This window comes from Acinonyx jubatus, chromosome A3 (genome assembly GCF_027475565.1).
Source record: "Acinonyx jubatus isolate Ajub_Pintada_27869175 chromosome A3, VMU_Ajub_asm_v1.0, whole genome shotgun sequence".
NCBI classification, from domain to species: Eukaryota; Metazoa; Chordata; class Mammalia; order Carnivora; family Felidae; genus Acinonyx; species Acinonyx jubatus.
In genome coordinates this window covers 3,650,653-3,676,001 of record NC_069388.1, presented here as the reverse complement: position 1 = coordinate 3,676,001, position 25,349 = coordinate 3,650,653, and the positions used below count along the sequence as shown (strand labels likewise).

The 25,349-nt window shown below is 38.6% G+C and overlaps 1 protein-coding gene across 2 annotated transcripts in view; it reads right to left on the bottom strand.

The window, feature by feature from the left end:
- SYCP2 (synaptonemal complex protein 2) overlaps positions 1–25,349 on the bottom strand; it is a 57,522-nt gene that overhangs the window by 11,737 nt on the left and 20,436 nt on the right. For both annotated transcript variants that reach the window (XM_027046576.2, XM_027046577.2), the window contains exons 9-24: positions 24,946–25,094; positions 23,690–23,764; positions 23,112–23,258; positions 19,833–19,932; positions 18,325–18,482; positions 16,545–16,614; positions 16,105–16,162; positions 15,440–15,573; positions 14,857–15,293; positions 7,243–7,370; positions 6,426–6,462; positions 4,088–4,158; positions 3,939–3,996; positions 3,394–3,449; positions 2,905–2,962; positions 1,597–1,765 (exon numbers count right to left, since the gene is read on the bottom strand). In XM_027046576.2, the coding sequence (XP_026902377.2) occupies positions 1,597–1,765; positions 2,905–2,962; positions 3,394–3,449; positions 3,939–3,996; positions 4,088–4,158; positions 6,426–6,462; positions 7,243–7,370; positions 14,857–15,293; positions 15,440–15,573; positions 16,105–16,162; positions 16,545–16,614; positions 18,325–18,482; positions 19,833–19,932; positions 23,112–23,258; positions 23,690–23,764; positions 24,946–25,094 (1,905 nt within the window). The remainder of the gene's footprint in view (positions 1–1,596; positions 1,766–2,904; positions 2,963–3,393; positions 3,450–3,938; positions 3,997–4,087; positions 4,159–6,425; positions 6,463–7,242; positions 7,371–14,856; positions 15,294–15,439; positions 15,574–16,104; positions 16,163–16,544; positions 16,615–18,324; positions 18,483–19,832; positions 19,933–23,111; positions 23,259–23,689; positions 23,765–24,945; positions 25,095–25,349) is intronic.

Here is a 25,349-nt window from a genome sequence, read left to right as displayed (position 1 = left end):
TATGAATAATGATGTTATCTATTTATGTGTACTCTCTCTGAGGCTCAATATCCCCTCTGCCAAAAGGGAGTATTTTCATTATCCTGAATTGTTTCTCATTCATTTGGTCTTAAAAAAAATAAAGTTTTACTTCACAGATATGTATCCCTAAACAATATAATGAACTTTATAAAACAGTATCCTCTCCTATGGTGTGCTTTATTTTTCGCCCCTCATTGTTTCTAAGATTCATCCATATTTCCTGAGAGTAGCTTTAGTCCCTATTCCTTTTTTTGCCTTTCAGGCACAATCAACTTTCTGAATATTCTCTGAAGCCTAAGAAATGGGACTATCCAAGCCAAGGAAGCAATGAAGTTCTGGGAGAAAGGTCTTCCAATCCTGGCGATAAGCCAGTCCCTACATATGACTTGCAGACATGCAGCCGTTTAAACAAAACCATTCACTCAGAAGTCCAATTTTAAAACTCTGTACTGATTACAGTATTCTAACCTTGAATGTCTCAAGATGTTACAAAAGAGTATAAACTCCCTGAGAGCATGTGACTTTTATCAGCTCCTGGCTGATAAGATACCACGCCGCTGCCCAGAGCAGGTGCAGTGCATCTTTCGGCCTCTTCTCACAGGTCCTGTCTGGGCTCTGGCCGCTCCCCCCACCCCCCGCCCCCACTGCACTCCCCGCACCAGCACATGCTGCTGTCTCAGACTTCTCTCTCTCATATTAAGATGATTCTGCTGCTTCTCGTCTTGGCGGAGATGACAGGCCTCGTCTCTTTTCAAGATTCAGCCTCATTCACCAATACGTGCCAAGCTTCATTTCCAGGTTTTTGTTTTTACTTCTGTTTACGCCGTCATGCACCCCACCCTCCACATACACAGAGGCTACTATTGGTTATATTTATCCTGACATAAAGTAAAGGCTGGTTCTCTTAAATATCAACTTAAAAGGTCTTATTTTAAAAACGGAATATATAAAATCTCTGTGTTTTAGTAAACAAGCTAGGAAAATGGTCCATATGTCTAGCCAAAAACCCATACCTCAAACTCTTATCCAACTGCTTTAAGAGATTCACTAGACAAAGCAAAAGCCATATGCTGGGAAGACCATTCTGTGGAAGATTTAGGCAAAAATATTTCTGCAAGAAAATGGTTTTCCTTATAATATGTTTTTATATGCATTCCTAAAAAGTATATGTGTTAGCTGTGACAGGAAATGGCATGTCCAAGATTTGATTTTTGCTTAGAGTGTTGGGTTCATGAGTATTTAATAACACACTATCCACAATTGCTAAACAATTGTATAACAGCAGGCCACGAGTGGACAAATGGTGAAGAGTATGCATGAACCAAAGAATATGACAATCATATTTTCTGTCTTTAAGATTCCAGTAAAAAAAAATAATTTCTACACAACCATATTACTAAAAATAAAACAAAAAACAAAACCACTGTAGTGTCGTGGTGTATTTACTCTTCTATTCATAAGACTACATAGTTATCAACACTAACAATGTACAAATATACTTGTCAGCCAACAAAGCATTTTAAGTAGTTGACATGGTAAAATCATTTCCAATATTTCTCTGAAGTCATTTCTTACTTGATTTGCCACTTTTCTGTTTCTTCACATTTTTATTTCTGCTATAGTCTATCAGCTGTGGTTTTGATTTTGGTTCCTTCAGCCAGCTAACATCGGTCTTGCTGTCATCACATCTGTATTCTGTGTCAGTATCACTAAAGAGATTTTTCTTTTTATGATTTGCTACAATCTATTAAAAAAAAAAAAGAATCCATATAATAGATGAAGAAACGTGTCTCATTATATACCATTAAAGGTAAGTTAAGCTAGGGGCGCCTGGGTGGCTCAGTTGGATAAGCATCCAACTTTGGCTCAGTTCATGATCTCACAGTTCGTGGACTTGAACCCCGCATTAGGCTCTGTGCTGACAGCTCAGAGCCTGGGGCCTGCTTTGGATTCTGTGTCTCTTTCTCTCTCTGCCCCTCACCCACCTGTGCTTGTCTGTCTTTCAAAAATAAATAAATGTAGGGGCGCCTGGGTGGCTCAGTCGGTTAAGTGTCTGACTTTGGCTCAGGTCATGATCTCATGATCCGTGAGTTCAAGCCCCGCGTTGGGTTCTGTGCTGACAGCTCAGAGCCTGCAGCCCGTTTCAGGTTCTGTGTCTCCCTCTCTCTCTGCCCTTCCCCTGTTCATGCTCTGTCTCTCTCTGTGTCAAAAATAAATAAACGTTAAAAAAAATAAAAATAAAGAAATGTAAAAAAATTTTTTTTAAAGTTAAGCTAAAAAACAAAAAAACAGAAACAACCCAAGCAACAGAAAAACTAACTTAATTTTTTAGCATACTAATGTACCTGGCATTAAGAACACATATCCAGACAAACAAATCACCCAGAAACCCAGATCAGAGATTGAGATTCCTATTTTGTTGTTGTTTGAAAGTTAAAACAGCTTACTTCCACACAGACACGAGCTGATGCCATCAAAGAAAGTAACTAAAGCTATCATATCTTCTGTTAGTAGATGACTTACAAATAGCTCTGAGACCATAACAGAGTCATAGTGGGCACATGAACAGTCTAATAGAGGGGGAAAAACCCAAATATTTTTGTTTTCTAGATCTGTGATCATCTCTGGCACAGGAAATTTTTGTTTAAGTATTTATCTTGAGAGAGAGGGTGTGCATACGCGGGGGGGGGGGGGAGGAGTAGAGAGAGAATCCCAAGCAGGCTCTGTGCTGTCAGCGCGCAGAGCTCGATCTCAAACCGTGAGATCACGACCTGAGCCAAAACGAAGAGCTGGACACTCAACCGACTGAGCCACCCAGGTGCCCCAGAAAATTATTTTTTAAAATAAAGTTCTTAACGGACACACTAGGATATTGTAACTTACTTTTTTATCTTTTGTTTTGAGAGAAGATTCAAGTTCATCATGATTCCTCAAACCTATCCTTAAACAAAAAGATGCATTAATTTTAATTTAATTACTTTTTCCTTAAGGTAACATGCACCGAACAGCTAGACACGGGTCTTCAGCCCTACTCTTTCACTAGCTCACTGTATAATCTGGCCAAGTCGCTCATCCTCTCTGACCTCGGTTCATTATAAAAATAACAAGGTTGGATGAAGGACTGAGTCCCTCCAGCTTCATCATCGGACATGCACAGCTAACATGACAAGTGCAGAGGACGCACATGTCAGTTTCAGGAGTAAAGGCCGAAGTGTCAGGAACGTCAGGGGGCAGTCCCACCAACAACGTTCCCCATCCTTCTTCTGAGTATGGTAGAGCCTCTCACACAAACTGGGAGGATATACTGAAGAAAAAGAACAGCTGAGAAACTTATTTTACTCTGATCCATCCGATTATAATAAAAACACCTACAATTTTATTGAATTATCCACACAGGCTTCTGTAGCTGCAGCTTGAAATTCCTGGATCTAGATGGTGAATAAACATTAAAAATTTTTTCTTAGTGTCAAAATAAGGTAAACATACGTTTTAAAAAATGAACATATAAATTCTAGTTTCTATCACTTCCTCTCGTAAGACGCATCAATTAAATTAAGCTTACTAAAATACTTTTATATATAAAAAGTTAATACTATAAAATATATTAAAAACAAAATAAGTAAGAGCGATGGTTTTAAAATGTCTTGTATCAAGAAGCAAAGTGATGTTCTTGAAGTAGTAGGGTGAGTCCCCACTCCCATGTCCTAATTACTCATTTTTCTCTACTTCAGTCCAAAAGGTTTTAAAGGAAACCAAATATACCTAAGTCGGTACAAAAGAAGCTTTAAAGTATTTAAACATACTTTAAAACATACCTACAAGAGAATGGAAACCAAAAAACATACACTGTAATAACAATATAGTGAATACAAAATAAATACTGAATAACCAATACAAAATACTGATTTCTAGCTTACTCCAAGTTTTATAATAGGCTCATCAGCGCCATTCAAGTTAAAATTGTAAACATCATTCCTGTAAAAATGAAGAGAAATATTAACTTCATTATATAATAAATATTCTTCGTATATGAAGAAAACCGCAAGATCTATGAAAAATTACTTACAGTGGGCATTCAGAAGTAACATTAACAAAAGTAGTCTTCAGTTGCCTATAACTTTTTTTCTGAACTTTTTCCTAAATACAAAAGAAGTTGATATACAACCATTGAAACTTGTACATTAGTATACTTGGCAAACAACATGCGCAATTGTATTTTTCATATATTTTCTACCTGTTTCTACTCCTATTTTCCATCTGTAGCTGTTGCCTTAATGTAAACTGAATAAAAGTATTAAACATCCATACTGTTATAAATTTTGAAGACTTAGGTATTAAATAAGAATATGACTGAAAGTAAATTAAATACAAACATAGAATCCTTACTTTTTAATATGCACTGCCATCACTGTACATAGGTAAATGACCTTTTCACTGGTTTCAAAACAAGCTGAACCTTAGTGATTCCAGAATCGCAGAACAAACATGCTTCTTTTTTTTCTAGACTCGTTTGCTTTAAAGTCTTCAACAGAAAAACTTTGGGAGACACTAAGGTTTATGGAAAATCACTACTAATATCACTAAATGATTGCTTACCGAAAAGAGATGCTCAGAAGTCTAATAAGTTGGAAATGTTAAAACAAAACATTCATTTTAGTTGTTAACTACATTCAATTTTATTATGTACTTTGGCTATCTTGTATATAATTATGTGTATTATTCCAGAAAGTTTATCCCTTAATATATTACTCCTCTGATCGCTTATCTGAGTCATCCTTTCCAATATGATTTTTACCAGTGTTTAGATATATCTGTTAAACTCGTCTATTGCATGCTAGCGTGTGTAGGTATTACAGAAGACGCAAAGATAAGCCAAGATATCAAATGAGATACAAAAGTAAGCAGAAGGGTCACACAGGATACAAAGATGATTTAAACAGACACACACTAATAGAAGACACCAGAGAGAAAAAAGAACTGCAAGACTCAGTAAAATATCAAAAAATGGTACAAAGAAACCGGCGTGTAGATTCTGCCCATGTGGGGTTTGCAAGTTTTCAAAAAGAAGGCGGACTCTGAAGCAAGACTCGCAAGGAGAAATCAAGCTCTGATGAGCAGAAAAGAGTGTGAGAGCATCCCGACTCAGTTTGGTTTTTCATAAAGAGGGGAAGAAAAAGAGAATAGGCACTTAGGGAAAACACTTCGGGGAATCTCAAGTTATTATGCTTCAGCTAAAGGAGACATGTCTAGGGAACTAATACTAGGAAATAAAGACAGACTTTTAAAGGGACTAGAGAGCCCGCCTAAGTCTGCACTCAGTAAGCAACAGGGACCAGAGAAGTCATCTGAACAGAAGGGCACAGCTGAAGTGTGTGCTTTAAAAAGAGACAGAGCGGGGCGCCTGGGTGGCTCAGTCGGTTAAGCGGCCGACTTCGGCTCAGGTCATGATCTCACAGTCCGTGAGTTCGAGCCCCGCGTCGGGCTCTGTGCTGACAGCTCAGAGCCTGGAGCCTGTTTCAGATTCTGTGTCTCCCTCTCTCTGACCCTCCCCCGTTCATGCTCTGTCTCTCTCTGTCTCAAAAATAAATAATAGTTTAAAAAAATTAAAAAAAAAAAGAGAAAGAGCTGGCACTGAACAGGATGGCGGACTGACAAGAGAAATACTAGAGGCAAAAAAAATTACACAAATGCCACTGCAATAATCCAGGGATTAGAAATTAGAACCCAAACTAGGATAAAGGAGCTACATAAGGCGGCAGAGGGTGATTTAAGAGGAACGTACAGAAGGTGAACCTCAAAACGTGAAATTAAATGGGTAGAAAGTAATTGTGAGGAATAATTCAAAGGCAATTGGTATTTGAAGCCTGCATAAATAATTTTTTTAACAGAGATACAGAGTAAAGAAAGATCTTCTTGTCAGAAGAGATGAGATTAGCTAAGGAAAACAAATGAAAACAAAGATTTATTGAATCACAAGGCAGAAAGTGAAAATATCACACTCACACATGTAAAAGAAACATTTTGGGGGCACCTAGGTGGCTCGGTCAGTTAAGTGTCCAACTCTTGACTGCAGCTCAGGTCATGATCTCACAGTTGGTGAGATCAAGCCCTACACTGGGCTCTGCACTGCCAGTGCAGAGCCCGCTTGGGATTCTCTCTCTCTGCCCCTTCTCTCTCGGTCTCTTTCTCTCTCAAAAGAAGTAAATAAATAACTTAAGAAAAAGGAACTTTTATTTTGAAAAGCAGAACAGAAAGGACTCTTTTGAGTACTTGTCACTAAACTTGCAGTTGTTTAACCCATTTATCAACATGCTGAAAACATGAACTCCATCCTACTGTGCTTCCATTTTATGTTTACAGTTATCAGAGTTTGACTATACATTTGGTGTAGTGAAATAACCTACCTTACTGAGCTGTAGATCAGATTTGTTTGAAAAACCACTATAAAAAAGATATTGTCAAAATGAAAAAAGCAATCATCAGTGGAATGTTCTTCGTAAAAGCCACGTTATATAAGGTAAAACATTTGGATCGCTAAGTTTACATTCGATACGCTGTAAATAACTGCAGTGTGACAAGACTAGTCTCATAATCCTGCAACCTCCCTCCTCGTAAACAGCAACCATGACTGCTAATTCTAAGATGAACCACGCATGCGGCAAAAGGTGCCAAGCAATTTGAAATGAATGGTTCTGCCATGAAAGTGTTTCATGCCTTGTAAGAAGGCCAGAATTAATTTAGACATGAATTAACCACCTACAACCTATAAAGAAACGTCTTTTAATAAGAAAAAACCTAACTTTCAGAAAGACTGCAGACAAAAAATAACATATTTATTATATGAAAGCGACTCAGCTCAGCTCATTTCGATGTCCTATTCCGCTCAAGCAACATATGTACACGTATTTAGTCTTACTCATTACTAGGCTCAATAAATAAAATCTGAAAATGTCTATAGCCTAAAGACTTATGAAAAGGTATGCTCTATCAATATGGTATTTTGATACTTTATAAAATAGAATCACATACTACAATGACTAATTTCAAATTTAGTTCCCTTCCTGTACAATTAAAACAGCTACTATTTACAAAAGTAACTAGGTGTTTTCTACTAGAAAGTTATACTATTTGAACATGTTCAAAACTAATTTTCTTATAACTGTGAAATAATTTAGTTGGATCTGTCAAAAAAATATTTATGTCTAAAATTTAAGTACATACCCATCAATCAAAGACTCTTTGAATTTTCTTGTAGACTTTATGTCATCCTTAGGTTTATATCTCTTATTGAGTTGGTTTATCAAGGATTCTGTTGCATCGGTAAATCCTTTCTCTTTTGACTTTTCCCTCTGAAACAATGTATAAGTTACTTTAAGACTCTACCAGTTAACCTTCAAAGGAAAATAAAGGCTGAAAGGAATGTTTAAGAAAAATCTGGTTTTATATATAACTACAAAGAGAAATAAAGCGGGTAAGAAATGATTTAGTAAGTTTGGGCTTTGTTAGGCATTAAATAACACAGGATAAAACTTAACACGGAGAACCATGCAGAGTGCTCTGTAGAGATCAAAAGAAAAGTTCCATCCATGTAAAAATAAATGGAACTAAAATACAACTGTGATAGCATTGCTGAAGGATACAAGGTTAATATACAAAAGTTGGCTGCTTTCTTATAAACTAGTGATGAACAACTAGAATTTGAAATTACATTCCGTTTACATTAGTACTCCCCCCAAAATGAAATACTCAAGTATAAATCTAACAAAACATGTATGAGCTCTATATGAGAAAAACTATATGACGAATGAAGAAAATCAAAGACTCTAAATAAATGGAGAGAAACTTCAGGTTCACAGATAGGAAGGTTAATATTGTCAAGATGTCAGTTCTTCCCAACTGGATCTAGAGTTCATGTAATCCCAACAAAAATCCCATAAGTTATTTTGTGGATATCAACAAAATGATTCTACAATGTACACGGAGAAGCAAGAGACCCAGAATAGCCAATATAATGTTGAAGAACAAAGTTGTCAGATTGACACTACCCTACTTTAAGACTTGCTAAAATGATACAACAATCACTATAGTGTGGTATTGATGAATGAACAAATAGAATAATAGAACAAAACAGAGAGCAAACAGAGAGCCCAGAAATAAGCCCTCATAGTCATCTGATCTTTGACAAAGGAGCAAAGGCAATGCAATGGAGAAAGGACAGTCTTTTCAGCAGACGGCGATGGAATAACTGGACATCCACATATCCACATGCAAACAAAACAAAACAAAACAAAACAAAACAAAACAAAACAAAAAAAACAGCAAAAAAAAACCCAACAAACCAGAATCCGGACAGACCTTACACCTTTCACAAAAATTAACTTAAAAGGGACCACAGGGGCGCCTGGGTGGCTCAGTCAGTTAAGCATCTGACTCTTGATTTTGCCTTAGGTCATCATCTCACAGTTGTGAGATCAAGCCCCACGTCGGGCTCTGCTCTGAGCGTGGTGTCTGCTTGGGATTCTCCGTCTCTCCCTCTGCCTCTCTCTCTCAAACTAAACAAACATTAAAAAAAAAAAAAAGGACCGTATTATCTAAATGTAAAATGCAAGCTATAAAACTCCTAGAAGGTAACATAGAAGAAAATCTAGGTGATCTTGGGTTTGGCAATGCCTTTTTGTCTATAACACCAAAAGCACAATCCACAAAACACAAAGTTCGTTAAGTAGAACGTCACTAAAATTAAAAACTTCCGTTCTGTAAAAGACACTGTTTAGAAAATGAAAAGATAAGCCATAAACAGAAAATATTTGTGTAACACATATCTGATAAAGGATTTGGACAGGCATACCACAACATACCGTGGGTTTGGTTCTAGATCACTGAGATAAAGCGAGTAATGCATTAAAATGAGTCCAAGGAACTTGGTTTCCCAGCACATATAAAAGTTATGCTTACGCTATACTGCAGCCTATTAAATGCACAATACCATTATGTCTTAAAAAAACAAAGTACATACCTTAATTAAAAAATACTTTAATGCTAAAACATGCTAATCACCCGAGTCTTCAGCAAATGGTAATCTTTTTGCTGGTAGAGGGTTCTGCCTGATCACTGGTGGCTGCTGACTGAACAGGGCGGTGGCTATTGAGGACTAGGGTGGCTGTGGCCATTTCTTTTTAATTTTTTTTTTTTAACATTTATTTGTTTTTGAGACAGGGAGAGACAGAGCATGAACAGGGGAGGGGCAGAGAGAGAAGGAGACACAGAATCCGAAGCAGGCTCCAGGCTCTGAGCTGTCAGCACAGAGCCCGACACGGGGCTCGAACTCACGGACCGTGAGACCGTGACCTGAGCCGAAGTCGGACGCCCAACCGACCGAGCCACCCAGGCGCCCCTGCCATTTCTTAAAATAAGACAGCGATGAAGTTGGCTGCACTGACTGACTCTCCCTTTCATGGGCGATTCCCGTGTAGCATGCAATGCTGCTTCGTGGTATTTTACTCACAGCAGAACTTCTTTCAAAAATTGAAGTCAATTTTCTCAAGCGATGCCTATGCTTTTCTCAGCTAAGTTTATGTAACATTCTACATTCTTTGTGGTCAACCTTCCCAGAATCTTCACCAAGAGTAGATTCCATCTCAAGAAACCACTTTCTTTGCTCCTCCCTAAGAAGCAACTCCTCGTCCATTCAATTTGACCGGGAGATTGCGGCCATTCAGTCCCCTCTTCAGGCTCCACTTCTAATTCCAGTTCTCCTGCTGTTTCCACCACATCCGTAGCTACTTAGGTACCTCCTTCCTCCACTCAAGTCCTGAATCCCCCAATGTTGTCCATGTAGATTGGAACCAACTCTTCCAAACTCCTGTCAATGTTGATAGTCTGACCTTTTTCCACGAATCATAAATGTTCTTAATGGTATCTCAAATGGTGAATCCTTTCCAGAGGTTTTCAATTTAGTTTACCCAGATCCATCGCAGGAATCACTATCTACAGCAGCTGTAGCCAAATGAAATGTATTTCTTAAACAGTAAGACTTGAAAGTAGAAATTACTCTTTGATCCACCGGCTACAGAATGGATGTTGTGTTAGCAGGCATAAAAACGTTAATTTTGTTGTGTATCTCCATCAAAGCTCCTGAGTGACCAGATATAATGTCAGAGAGAAATAATATTTTATTTTTTAAGTGTTTATTGAGAAAGAGAGAGGGAGAGGGAGAGGGGGGGAGAGAGAGAGAGGGAGAGAGAGAGAGAGAGAGAGAGAAGAAGAAGAAGAAGAAGAAGAAGAAGGAGGAGGAGGAGGAGGAGGAGGAGGAGGAAGGCAGAGAGGGAGACAGAGAATCCCAGGCAGGCTCCACAGCTGTCAGCACAGAGACCAATGTGGGGATCGAACTCACAAATGGCAAGATCATGACCTGAGCCCAAACCAAGAGTCACACACTTAACTGAGCCACAAAAGTGCCCTGAGAAGTAATAATATTTTTAAAGGAATCATATTTTTCTGAGCAGGTCTCAACAGCAGGCTTACAACATTCAGCAAACTGTGCTATAAACAGATATGCTGTCACCCAGGCTTTGCTGTTCCATTTATAAAGCACAGGCAGAAGGGATTTAGCATGATTCTTAAGGGTCCTAGGATTTTTTACATTAAATGAGCACTGACTTCAACTTCCTATCACCAGCTGCATCAGTTCCTAACAAAAGAGTCAGCCTGTCCTTTGAAGCTCTGATGCCAGACATTGACTTGTCTCTAGCTATCAAAGTCCCAAATGGTACCTTCTTCCAAGATAAGGCTATTTTGTCTACACTGAAAATCCACTGTTTAATGGAGCCAAACTTATTACTTATTTTATTCTGGCTGGATCTTCCAGAGAACTTGCCGCAGCTTCTACGTCAGCACTTGCTGCCTCACCTTGCCCTTTTAGGTTCTAGAGACAGCTTCTTCCCTTAAACTTCATGAACCAACCTCTGCCAGCTTCAACCTTTTCTTACCGCTCGCAGCCTTCGTAAAATTGAAGGGAGTTAGGGCCTTGCTCTTAATTAGCCTTTGGCGGAAGAGAATTTGGCGGTTGGTTTGAGCTTCTATCCGGGCCACTAAACTAAAACCTTCTCCAGGTCAGCAGTAAAATGGTTTCACAAGAGGCTGAGCTTTTTGCTTATCTCAGCTTTCTGCTTGCCTTCCTCATTAAACTTAATCCTATTTTTAGCTTTCAACTTCAAGTGAGAGACTGAGAGACGTGTGCCTCTTCCTTTCACATGAACACGTAGAGACCACGGTAGGGTTATTAACTGGCCAAATTTCACTAATGGCTGTCTCAGGGAATAGGGAGGCCTGAGGGGAGGGAGAGAGACGAGGGAGTGGCCAGCGAGTGGAGCGGAGACGAATGCATTTGTCACGTCTGCCATCTTCTCTGGGTGTGGGGGTGTGGTTGGGTTGTGGCACTTCAATCACAATCGGAACAAAAAACACTGATCACAGATCACCATAACTGATACAATAATAATGAAAAACTTTGAAATATTATGAATATTACCAAAATGTGACAGAGACGAAAGTGAGCAAATGCTGTTAGAAAAACGGCGCCAATACACTTGCTCAATACAGGGTTGCCACAAACCTTCAGTTTGTAAAAAATGCAACATCTACAAAGTGCGATAAAGTTTGGCGTGCCTGTATCGAAATTATACTAACAACTATTGATACTCAACAGTAACAAAGAACTCACTTAAAAAATGAGTAAGAGATGTGAATACGTAATGCACCAAGGAAGACATACAGAGGGTAAATAAAAATATGAAAAGATGCTGAAAATCATAGATCACGAGAAAACTGCAAATTAAAACAAGATACTACTGAGCACATACAACAACAGCTAAAATCCGAAACGCTGACAACAGCCAATACTGGCAAGGATGTAGACCAAGAGGCACTCTCTCACCTGCTGCTTGGAATGCAAAAATGGTACAGCCACTTTTTCCACTTTGGGAAGACATGCGGTCTCTTACAAAACTAAACACACGATCCAGCAATTCTCCCAAGTGAGTTGGAAGCTTACGTCCACCTAGAACCTGCACGCGAATGTTTACAGAAGCTTTATTTATTAAGTGTTAAACCACGGAAGCAACCAAGATGTCCTTTCACAGGTGAACAGATAAACAAATCTCGGTACACCATGCAATGGGACGTTACTCAGCAGCAAAAAGAAATCAGCCGTCAAGCCCTGAAAAGACACAGAGACACGTCATGGCATGTCGCTGAGTGAAAGAAGCCATCTGAAAAGACTGCATACTATATGGTTCCAATTCTACGACATTCTGGAAAAGGCAAAAGTACTACAGAGACAGCAACAAGCTCAGTGATCGACACGAGTTTTAGGAGGGAGGCAGCACAGGGGAAGTGTAGGCAGGAAAATGATTACGTAGGATAATGTAACAGTAGGTACAGGCTGCTATACATCTGTCAAAACACATAGAACATACAACACAATGAATGAACTCTAAGCTCAACTACAGGCTTTGGTTAATAATAATGTAATGATGTTGGTACATAATTTGTAACCCATATACCCACTGATGTAAGATGTCAATGACAGAAGAAACTGGGGTGTGGGTGAAGGGGCATATGGGAACTCTGTATACTTATACACCTGAGACTGCTCTAAAAAATCCCATTATTTTAGGGGCATCTGGCTGCCTCAGTTGGTAGAACGTGCGACTCTTGATCACGCAGTTGTGAGTTCAAGCCCCACACTGGGTGTAGCGATTACTTAAAAAAAAAAGTAAAAACGAATAATACTCTAAAAATGGAAGGACTACAAAGAATTATTATCGGCATAATTTCAGGTAATTTGGCTGAAAGAAAACTCCCTATAATAAAGACATGAGTTCTCTTGTCTTGACTTTAGTTTTTACCTTTCTCAGGGAACCAGGCATACGTTTTGTTTTTAATTATGGTAAAATACAACATGAACATAAATACAAAATTTACTATTTTAACCACTTTTAAGTTTATGGGTTTGTTTTGTTTTTTAAAGTTTACTTGGGGGGGGGGGAGAGGCAGAGAGAGACAGGACCCCAAGCAGGCCCTATGCTGTCAGACACGGGGCTCCACCTCACAAACCGCGAGATCATGACCCGATTCAAAATCAAGAGTCAGATGCTTAACCAACTGAGCCCCCCGGGGGGCCCCCAAGTGTATGTTTTTATATGTAACAAAGATAGTAAGTATTACTTACTATCTCTTCTTGAGATTACTTTACTTGTTCTTGAGATTACTTTACTTGGCTGCGAAATGTAGCAAAAATGAACTTCCCATAAAATAGCGAGCATATGATTTAAGAACTTCCAGCATAATTAGAGCCAACTTGGGAAATCTGTACCATCGTGCTACAGAGGTTCTATTTCTCTGGATTAACCCAGTAAACAAGAAGCAGAATCGGATGCCTACCTTAAAAAGAGAGTCATCCATGTATGCGAGTGGCAGAAAGTCTTATAACACAGGGAGCACCACTGTGTGAGACTGAAGAGAACTTCCGAAGACAGGAAAGTGGATTTTAAAAAATCAGAGCACAGCTTAAAAGACATGATCAGTTTCCATGCTCCCAGGAAAAAACGAGTAGCCGGCTTAGGGAAATTCTGTGGAATGATTCTAAACTGCAAAGAAAACAGCTGAAAATAAAAGCTCAGCACTCAGACAAAAAGAACCTACTTTCCCTGGGTCTGAAGGAACTAAATAGCTAAGACTAGAAAGAACAGCATACTAAGAAACATGAAAAAGTGACCCAAAAGGATTTGGTCAAAGAAGAAAGTTGCCAAAGCAGGCAAAGTGAAATACAGATTAAAGACAAAATACAAAGGCCGGTTGAGACAAAGGAAATAATGTCTAATCATAAAAGAACAATCGGAAATTATCTCTTAAGTATCTCATTTGCATGTTGAGATGTCCCAACACATGAACATTTTACATCAGCTCTAGATATTTGGCTATCCAGGTATTAATACCACTCTGGATGATAAATGAAAATAGAAGCCTGTAAAACCTGGATCTTCTAAAGAGCAGTGAGGAACAGACTGTATTACTGGCAGTGGAAATGTATTCTAATTACAAAGTTTTCTTAATCTGCATCTTGACAGCAATGACAAGAAAAAGATTTCCTGTAACTGCTACAAAAAGTAAACTTTCAGCCTAAAGTATGGCGCCACTCAAACTCCTACTAGAGATGTCCTACAGAGGATTCATCTCATGTAGGAGGTAAAGGCTCCAGAGGGGATGAGCAACAGGACAGAAGATCGACTCCTGCACTCCACCTACATCTTTTCTTGAAAAATCTTGCTAAACTTTGATGCAATAATTCAAGAAATGTAGATGCTACTGTGTGCAAAACTGCTAGGCCGTTCAGGATAACAACGGATAAAACACAATCTTTAAACTCTAAGAGGTTAAAGCGGGAGGAAAAAGAACACACAGAGACAACCAGTTTTTAAAACAAAGATAAGCACCGTGAGAGAGGCACAGACGGTTGTATACACATGCTCAGAGCACCTGCGGGGCAGAGTGAAGGAGAGCCAATGGGAGGAGACAAGGGGCTGCCAGGTGCTTTCTTGCTACACCCATTTACACACCTGCCCTGCGCCTGCAGGCACACTGGCTCGGTGGGGGCTGGTGCCAGGACGAGGTGAGGGAGTCGGGAGGTACTCACTCGCACACTGGAGACCTGAGTTAAAGAACGAAGTCTCACAAATGTTAAATCTGCAGCACTCAAGAAAGCGTCTTTCACTGTCTATGTTATTAGGTAGGCATATTGTAAGTATGCAGAAACCAAACACACTGAAAGCTCACCATTTGTTTTTGTTTCAGATCCCAGGAATTAAGTTCAGACGTTAATCTTTTCCCTGATCTTCTGTGACTTTTCACATTTTTTCTAGGAGAAGGGCTTTTATCACAAATAGCGGTATTCACGTCTTTTGACAATATGTACTTCTTCCTATAGATCAGAGATTCCTCAACGGTCTTATTTAAGAGAACGGATTTGAAAGTAGTTTCAGATTCAATACGCCAATCACTCTGCTTGGTATTTTCAGTGTTTTTCAGCTCTGAACGTTTAGGATGATTTAGTTGTTGCTGACTGTCTCTTTTGCAAACTCCTACTTCCACTTTATCTATTTCGCTATGCTGCGTTGTTTTTTTCTTATGCGGCACCTTTTCTGTGTCTTCACAATTATCACCAGATGTTGAAGAGGATGATTTCTGTTTAGTAAGTTTTTTGACAATAATACCTAGTGGAAAAATAAAACATTTATCTTTATGAACTTAATAAACTGGTAACACATAAATTTGTTAACATCAAAGATATTTATTAGACATTTAAAGAAATGAGTATTTCCCTGAGCTACTGCTATATACAGAAAAAACAATGTTTCACCTTGATTGAATGTATCTCCCGATGAAATACTTGCTCTTTTGTTGTTACATAGATTAATACTTGCTACAGGGGTCCAACATGACCATTTGGAGTTCATTTTATTTCCACAGACATTGTCCAACACACCAGATAACCTGGAAAATAAAATAGCCTGCTTAACGTATCATAAAACATTAGCCTAGGACTCTGACCTGAGACCTTGATTTTTTTTGTATCTAGTCAATGTTTATCGATGGTCATTTGTTAATAGTCAAGTATGAAAAGATTTTGGTAAGTCATGATGAAAGTTAAAATTTACTATATAACCGATGAGATTAAAAACCGTTATTACAAAAGGTCTATTATTGCCACTATTTGATATCTACTAATATGTCTCGTATCTTACATGTACTACTGTGCAGTTAAACTAGGTTAAATTTCTTCACATTCACACCTTATTCTTTTAAAAATCCCATTCATTTTGAGTCAATTTGAAAAAGAGTTCTGTGGCTGCTATGGAAAAGCAGACTATTCCCCATTGTGCAGTCATAGCAATACATGTGATGATCAGAGCTACAGCCAATACCACTTTCTAAGAATATATGGGCCTTTTCTTTTAAATTTATTACATTAATCTAAAACAACATTCATATATGCTGACTTACTTGATGGTTTTTGATACTTACACAGGTTTATCTTTTTTTCCCACTGTCTGTGAATCAAGAACAGCATCCTGCAGTTTATCTAAATAAAACCAAAATTATGGCATCTTCAGTTTTGTATGCAGCTGGCAGGGTAAAATGGGAGTCGGTATACAATTTGATCAAGGTTCACATATTAGGAAGGAGAGACTGATGTTCTTGGAAATAGAGACTGTAGAATATTTTCCTGTAACCTCTAAGTTTCTAAATGCATAAAGCCAAATGCATTCATTATGAATCTTTCTTTTTCAAATCAACGAAAGTCAGTGGAATTAAAGGAAAATATGAAAAGAATATTTTTATAAATATTATAAATATTATATATAAATATATAAATTTTATAAATATATAAATATTATAATATTATTAAAAAAATAAAATATTTTTTTAAAGAGAAAGTAAAATTAAATTTAAGAAGTACTTACTAAAATTTTGGTTTAGGAATTCAGTGTCCTTGTTTTCCGTCTTCTCTACAGCTTTAGCAGTTTTGATATGCTATAAAACATAGGGGACATGTTAATGTTAATTTAAACAAGGTATTATATGAAAACAACCCTTAAAAGTCACCGTGTTAATGTTTAAAACCTTTAAAATAAATTTGCCTTGTTATTAAAAGTTGGATAGTACTTCTACTGTTTCATAAAGATGATGCCCATTCCAGAATATTGCTTATCCTAAAACACAAGAAAACCATTTTCATTGCAGACAAGGCAGAAGATTCTACAAATTTTCTGGACTCATCCAGGGCTAGTAGAGTAATTCAGCTTCCATCTGTAGCCGACACTTTCTAGAATCGCCACGGCACATCTACTGCTCTGCAGCTGCTCTCACAGCCTGCACCTATTCTGGTCTTTTCACTAACATGCCTAAAAGATTGGGAAGTTACGAAACATTAAAGGATTTGGTAAAGTTGTGGCCATTGGGCAGGCGACTTCTTGCCTGCACCAAGCTTCCTTCTTTCCATAGCCACAGACGCACATGTACCCAGATCAAATAAAAACCTGCCACGACTATCAGAAAAACACACCCTACAGGCTGGGACATCGTGCCTCGTCCTGCCTGTCTCCCCTACTGAATCCGGCCAGTGGGTCTCTAAGTCGCGAGAGGAGCAGTGGGAACACGTGCTGGTGCGTTTGGTTGTCACGAGGACTGAAGGGCTCCCTGACGAAAAAGCACAGGCCTAGAACACTCAGGACCACGCCACACCACTGAATGAATGACAGTGCCCGGATTAAGGCACACTTAGCCTGGAAATCGGAACAACTCCTTCTGACTCTTTTCTTAGTACTGTTTATCATTCTGCCACATACCATTTCATCTTTCCTAAACCCACCACCTATTCTTTTTTTACTGCAGTAACAAGGCTGTTAAGCTTTGCTGGAGAAAATTACACATATTTCTGAACTAATACATGTGATAGAATTCAACCTTAAATTTAGAAGGCCTTCACTTTGCCTCACACCTTTACTTACTCTTCCTTCTCTCCATTATCTCTTAGTAGCTGTTTCAATCTTTACATGTCTCTGAGCCTCTCCTGCAACATAATGCAATAGAAATTCACCAAGCTCACCTGACACTTCAGAGAAAACAGACCTGTTAGGTGCTCCTCATCTACAAACTTAACTTACCTGCATCTCTCATTACCTCCTACATCTCCCAGGAAATAACTTTCCTTTACCTATTCTCTTATCTGTTGTTCTTCAAGAGCATTTCCTGGTCTTCACCCACGCCTCCAGCTCTGGGGCTAGGCACCTGCCCCTCCATTAGGTCCCTACTGCTTCCTTTATTACAGTTTGAGAACATTTAGACAATATTATAATTATCTTATTAATCTATCTCATTTCCACAATAGACTTTGAGATACTTAAGGACAGAGTCCACTTGTATTTTACATTTCTAGCAGACACTAACTTGTATAATAAACTAAAGAATGATGGCAAGTCCATTTCTCCTCCCGAATACATAAATCAAAGTTATATTGAATGGATATTCCTAAATTTTATTGGTAGCAAAATAAATGAAAGTCATAAGGACTGACTTTCAAGAACAAGAAATCATATTATATATATATATATATAATATATATATATATAGTAATATTTTCAACAAAGTGAGACACTACTTGCAAAAGAAATTAGCTCAATATGTATTTCTATAGTAACTTGATAAAATTAATTTTTTAAAATGTGGTCAAAGTAAAATTACTTTGTCTGTATTATCTCTGCTCTTTCTTTCTTCAGATGGTCTGGATGTAAGTGATTCAGCATTATCCACCCCACTTTCGGATGTTTTAGGAATATCAGGTTTTTCTGCAGAACTCATCATGTGCAGCGGTGGTTTAACTCTTCCTCTTCGTGGTGTTGCTAAAAAGGAGGACAAAGGACTGTCGTATTTGTAGGGTTTTAAACATGACATATTGCGGGGCACCTGTGTGGCGCAGTCGATTAAGCGTCTGACTCTTGGTCTCAGCTCAGATCATGATCTCACAGTTCATGAGTTTGAGCCCCATATTGGTCTCTGTGCTGATGGTGCAGAGCCTGCTTGGGATTCTGTTTCTCCTTCTCTCTGCCCCTACCCCGTGTGTACTCTCTCTCTCTCTCAAAATAAAATTTTTAAAATTACATATGCTATTACTGAGGCACTTTTTAGATGAGGAATGTAAAAAAGGGAGGTGCTGGGATGGGCCCAAGACTTCTGGTTTAGATGAATAAGTGGACACAGATGCCACTTACCAAGGTAAAAAAATGGACAAAAAACTAGCAGGGAGGGTGGAAAAATCAATTTATTTGGGACCTGTTAAAATTGAGGAGCCTGTTGGATATTAGACAATTGCCCAGGAGGCAACTGGATTTTGGGAACAGAATTAAAGGTCACTATTAAATTGTCATAAGACTAATAATAAATATGACTGTTTTATAGCAGCTAGTATGTAGCATTATGTTTTCATTTTTATTCAGCTCTTAGTATGTACCAGCACTGTCTAAATGTTTCACAATATTCCTCATTGAATGAATGATTTTCATTTTGTCTTCTAAACAACTTGATGAGGTAGACACTTTAGCTCCACTTTAAGAAAAGAAAACTGGTTCTAAACTAACCTGGAGGATAATCTGTACAAAGTACACACCTGGGAGCAGGGGACCAAGCCCAAGCAGCCCGAGGGACACAATGTTTTAGCTGCTATGTTATGGCTGACTCCCGCTTAAATTACAAGTTATTAACCTGGGTATTAATATTTTGAATAATGCTTATATGTTAATACCTGTCAGACCTTTCTTCGAAATTTGAAATTTCTTGGCAATTAGAAGACGTTTGTGGTTTGTATCTTAACAATTTCCATATCTCTAACTTATCCTCTGTGTAAATTAAATCCCCAGAATATCTCTGAATTAAAAAATGCCTGCTTTAAAGATAGAATAATGTCTGGGGCACCTGGGTGGCTCAATCGGTTAAGTGTCCGACCTCAGCTCAGGTCATGATCTCGTGGTTTGTGAGTTCAAGCTCCACATCAGGCTCACTGCTGTCACCCTGTCAGCGCAGAGCCCACTTCAGATCCTCTGTCCCCCTCTCTCTGCCCCTCCCCTGCTTGTGGTCTTTCAAAAATAAAATAAACACATAAAAAAAAAGTGTGTGTATATATATATATATGCACAAAAATATAGACATATATATAAATATGTATGTTAGAAATCTTTCAAGAATATAAAACTTACATGTGTTGATTAAAAGTACTGGGCTTCTCACAGTGTATCTATCTGCACCAGGAATAATCATTGATGCTTCAGACATTTTTCTTTTGCTAGGAGTAATTATCTGAAACCATGAGAAGCAGCCACAGTAAACACACATCCTCTTTTGAAATGAACTGTCCTACAATTTTATTCATAACATTTACCTTGACTACACCCAAAAGACATATGGTATTTTATACATGACATCATATCAAGAAATTTCTGTTTTAGGCTGACTTGAGAAGTTCTATCCTAAATATTTGGTATTGAATAGGTAGCCCAAACAAGGAATGTTGTTTTAAAAAGTATTTATAGAGGGACACTGGGTGCCTCAGTCAGTTCAGCGTCCGACTCTTGGTTTCTGCTCAGGTCATGATCTCACGGTTTGTGAGTTCAAGCCTCATGTCAGGTTCTACACTGACAGCATAAAGCCTGCTTGGGATACTCTCTCTCCCTCTCTCTCTCTGCCCCTCCCCTGCTCGCATGCTCTCTAAGAAATAATTTTTAAAAAGTAGTTATAGAGTATCCAGATATATGGAATACAGCACCTTTATATACCAGCTGAAAATATTTTACTGATACTGGGTGTATCTTACAACCAATGGCTCAGTTTCTTATTCTATTTCAGGGCGTGATGTTTGGATACAGACTTAGGCGAATTTGTTCGTGAATGCCTTCATAATGTTCAGCATTCCTCAAAACTTTCACATATTTTAAAAAATTGTATTAATAATCTGTGGAGACCAAACTGACTTTGGAGTAAAGGTAGCTACAGGAATTCAGAGACTCAGCAGCACACGCACGAGCTAGTGGCTCTGATAAAGATGCACATTTTCTGACTTCATTCTAGAGTGACTGAACAGAGGGAGGCAAGCAGAGGCAAGGGCTGCAGGAACAGGAGTTTCAGGGGGCGTCATATAAAGGAGGAGATGATGAAAAACTGCAAAGAGGCAGAGGAGAACTGTGTTGTTGTTGTTGTTTTTTAAAGGCACCTGCCCCTGAGACTAAAAAAAAAATATTGCAGGTATTTTAATAGGTATGTAAATGGGGTGAGAAGGAAAGGTGGAAAGGAGAGGAAAAGGGGGAATTCTAAGATCAACCAGAAAACAAACTACTGAACCAATGGATTCTTGTGCAAAGAAGGATAGTTCCTAGCGGCATAGTGAATGGGACCTGGAAAGTTACTTATTCATATAAACGCTTCACAGTTAATTCTGAACGAAAACACAGTGGGTATTTCACAACAGTGCAATGTTTTTTAGAGAGATCTTTTCCAGAGTTTATGACTTACTGAGTTTAAGGTGGGGGTCCTAAGAATTTTAAATAACTACTCAAGGTACAACTTGGATATAAAAGGCACAGCATTGCCAAGTAGTATTCCATTGTATATATAAACCACATCTTCTTTATTCATTTGAAATCTGGCCATTTGTAGCAACGTGGATGGAACTGGAGGGTATTATGCTAAGTGAAATAAGTCAGTTAGAGAAAGACAGATATCATGTTTTCACCCATAAGTGGATCTTGAGAAACTTAACAGAAGACCATGGGGGGAAGGGAAAAAAAAGTTACAGGGAGGGAGGGAGGCAAACCGTAAGAGACTCTTGGATACTGAGAACACACTGAGGGTTGATGGGGGAGTGGGGGAGAGGGGAAAATGGGGGATGGGCATCGAGGAGGGCACCTGTTGGGATGAACACTGGGTGTTGTATGGAAACCAATTTGACTATAAATTATATTACGTAAAAAAAACCAAAAGGCACAGCAAATGGCAAATGGCTTTTATAACTGAATTGTCTAAGGAAAACTGACATTTCACTTACTGAAGAAACAAGACTAACGGGAAAGGACAGCAACACCAACACGTCGAAGTGTATGGGGAAGCCTGTGAGAGTTCCAGTTGTGTAAAGGTGAGAAGTTAGTAAAAATTGCAGCGGGAAAAGGTCCATGAAGAGAAGTGAAATTAATCATCAAGCCTTGCAAACATAAGGGCCAGGGGGAAATGGGGAAAAGTGAAAAAAAAGGACACACAACACGGATGAACGTAGAGGCGCAAAAATTAGTGCGACATAAAAAAGAGGCAGTAAAGCAACTGACCTTACTCATAAAGTGGTCTTTAGAGTGAAAGGAGACGTAGAAGGTCCCAGAATTGAGTCCAAGTTTAGATGCAGGAAGGTAAACACAGAGATCACAAAGTTTCTGAGCAGAAGAATGCTTCCAGGACGCCGGTATTAAGAAAAGCATGGGACACCACAAGGGGTAGCTCACAGGATGAAGCAACCGTGTCCAAGAACAATGAGGGGGTGGCTGCATTAAGCCAGGTATGCGAAGATGAGCAACAGTGAAGGGCGTGAGGAGGAAAGGACTTGAGAGATGCTGTGAAAGGACCACCGCTGGTACCTCGGTCCTAGGTGTGACAGGAGAGGAGGCTGGATTCAGGACGCCATCCAAACGCTAACGGTAGCCTTACTGAAGTATGCAGACAGATGCAAATTTGACACAAAAGATAAAAGAGTTTGAAGTTAGACTTTAGGAATAAAGACTTGGAGGGACACACCAAGGGAAACATTAGAAGAGTGAGGCGTCACTGTGGCACTCTGAAGAGAGGTCTGGTACATTTCAAGAGTTTACACTGGGCACGTGAAGGAGCTCTGTAAGCAAGAAGGCACAGACGTGTTCAGGAGGCTGAGCCACGCTTTTAGAGCGAATCTACATCCAGAATGTAGGGAGGGAAAGTATCTCCAACATAGTGACAGAGTAGGGAGACAATTAAAATGCTAGCAGAAATCGGAGGAGGAGAGGACAATAGGAAAGACAGGGCTGTTGGCCATGTCAAGTGTCATAGCGAGGGAAGAAGGTGGAGTGCTGGTTCTGTTGAGTGTGGCCTAGAAGGGAGTCTCCACGAGGAGGAGGAGGAGGAGGAGGAGGAGGAGGAGGAAGAGCTTAATACTTTGCTTTCTGTCCTTGTGTGAGTAGAGAGACACTGCATTATAGATTTGTGTTCTGCATAAGGCCAAAAGCAAATACAAAACAGAGGGGATAAATGTAAAAAGTGGTAGTTACTCTCTTACACTTACACATAAACAGAATTGCTAAAGCACAATGCTTTTGTTTGCATTTGTAAAAGGCAGGGGAAAATACTCTGAAATGTTATTGATGACGACCATTAATGTAAACTCTAGATACCTTTTTCTATAATTACATATAGCAATGATTTGATCTATGCCGTTTTATAAACAACTATTTTGACACCATATTTACCCCAAGCTGACTATTCTTTCTGTCCCCTTGATTGCTGTTTTTGATACATTTTGGAGGTTTAGTGAATTCCTTTTGGGAGTTAGGTTTTTCCTTCAAACTAATGATTTCCTCTTCCATGGGTGAGATTTGACTTTCTGGCACCAGAATCTGTTGGGGAGAATGTGGAAAAAAGTATTTCAAACTCCAAACCACACAAAGTTCTCAAAAATCACTGGATGTCTTAATCAAGTGCCTACTCATCCCACACTTGCATCAATTCTGTCTGTCTTCCATGTACTTAGTCCTACAGATTGACCCAACAAAAAAGCATCCACGTTTCAAATGTCAACAGACATAAAACCAACTTTGGCATTCGAGGCAGGACATATACTTCTAATTTTTAAAGTTATCAAAACTACTAATAACTATCTTCTGTACTAAAATAATAACATACTTTAAAAATCCCATACATCTCATTGGGGCACTCTCTATGCTGAGACAAGAGATCTTTTAGATACTCACCCTCCAACATCATACTGTCCTATTACTTATGGTTCAGCTTAGCCCAGTGATAAAAATCAAGTAAGTCAGACACATACCTGTGATCCACTTGCATCAAAAATTATATGCACAGATGTTTTGGCAACGGAAATACCTTGTTTTCTGGTAAATTCCTAAAATTAATTCAAAGAGATGTCATTTTCTCTCTGTTTCTTCTATTTGAATGCAATTATCTCCTGTTTCCTTTCAAAACTGCTGTATTATCTCAAATCATTATTTTGCGTACGTAAATACCCTTCTCAGAATACCATAATGTCTCTTCACTAATCAGTCTTCCTAGCCTGCCATTCTGGTGAGGGTCCCTCAGAAACATAGTCTCTTTTTCTTTACCATAAATCTTTCCCACAGCTATAAACTGAATGTGTCCCCCCCCCAAATTCACATATTGAAACCTAATCCCCAAGAGATGCTATTAGGAGGTGGGGCCTTTGGGAGGTTGAGTGGGTTATCAGGGCAGGGCCCTCATGAATGGGATCAGTGCCCTCATGAGACCCCAAAGAGCTCCTTCACCCCCTTCTGCCATGTGAGGACACGGCGAGAAGCTAGCCACTGTGAACCAGGAAGTGGGCCCTTACCAGAAAATAAGTCTGCTAGCACCTGATCTTGGACTTCTAGCCTCCAGAACTATGAGAAGTCAATGTGTGTCACTGAAACCACCAAGTGTATGGTATTTTTGTTACCGCAGCCTGCACAGACTAAGACATGCATTACCCAAGCTTGACAATGGGAATATCTCCCTCAAACTTAACATGAATTGTCACCTTATGAACTCATGATGTCTTCCACAATTCTAGAAAGCTCCTTATCTAAATTACACCCATCAATTTCCAAAGCCATTCCAAGCCCCGTCTCCAAAGCCTTTCCTTTAAGTCTCTTAACGAGCATTCTCTTTCCTCAACTTCTATACCCCATTTTCCCTATGCCACTCATTCACTTCTTCTGGGGTACAGTCTGCAATTCTCACAATGTTTACTATCGTAAAAACAGGGTTTTGTCTCAATTCACTTTTTAAACACCTAGCAGGAATTTTGTTAGATGTTTTGAGTACTGCAGCTTATTTTGTGATCTGAGATTCTAAACAGGTGTCTCAAGGATACAACTAACAATCTGAGGGCTATTCCACATTACAAATTTTAAAAACTAAAATCTACATGTCATTTTAAGAATTCTAGGGGAAAAAAAATCAATGAAACTTATAGCCCCAAATAACTAAAAGTTTCCAGAATTATGAAAATAAATATTTATTTAAAAGAATTTGATGAAAGTATGTATTAAAAAGAATTAGAACACTTACCCTGTATTTATTTGCACCCAAAATTTTTTGTGTCACACTAGCAATTTCCAATGATGCATCAAAATACAGAAGCAATTCTTTCCCTTCTCTTTTACTAATTTTTACTGTATTTTTCAAGATTATGGTCAGTAGCTTCTTCGATTCTCTCACTGCACATAGACAAATCATACTGATTAGTTTACATTCATTTCTATGCTGCCACTCTATAGGTACAGTATAAATAAGAAAGTCATGCAGCATATTCATTAAATCGAAATAATATTAACTTCTGGATCTAACAATATTTAATTAATTCTGGGACTAACTATCTATGCAAACAAATCAATTCAATTTATTTTTCCGAGTCTTCTGATCGATGAGTTACAGGCTAATAACTAATAAGCTAAAGCCGTAAATATGTTTTG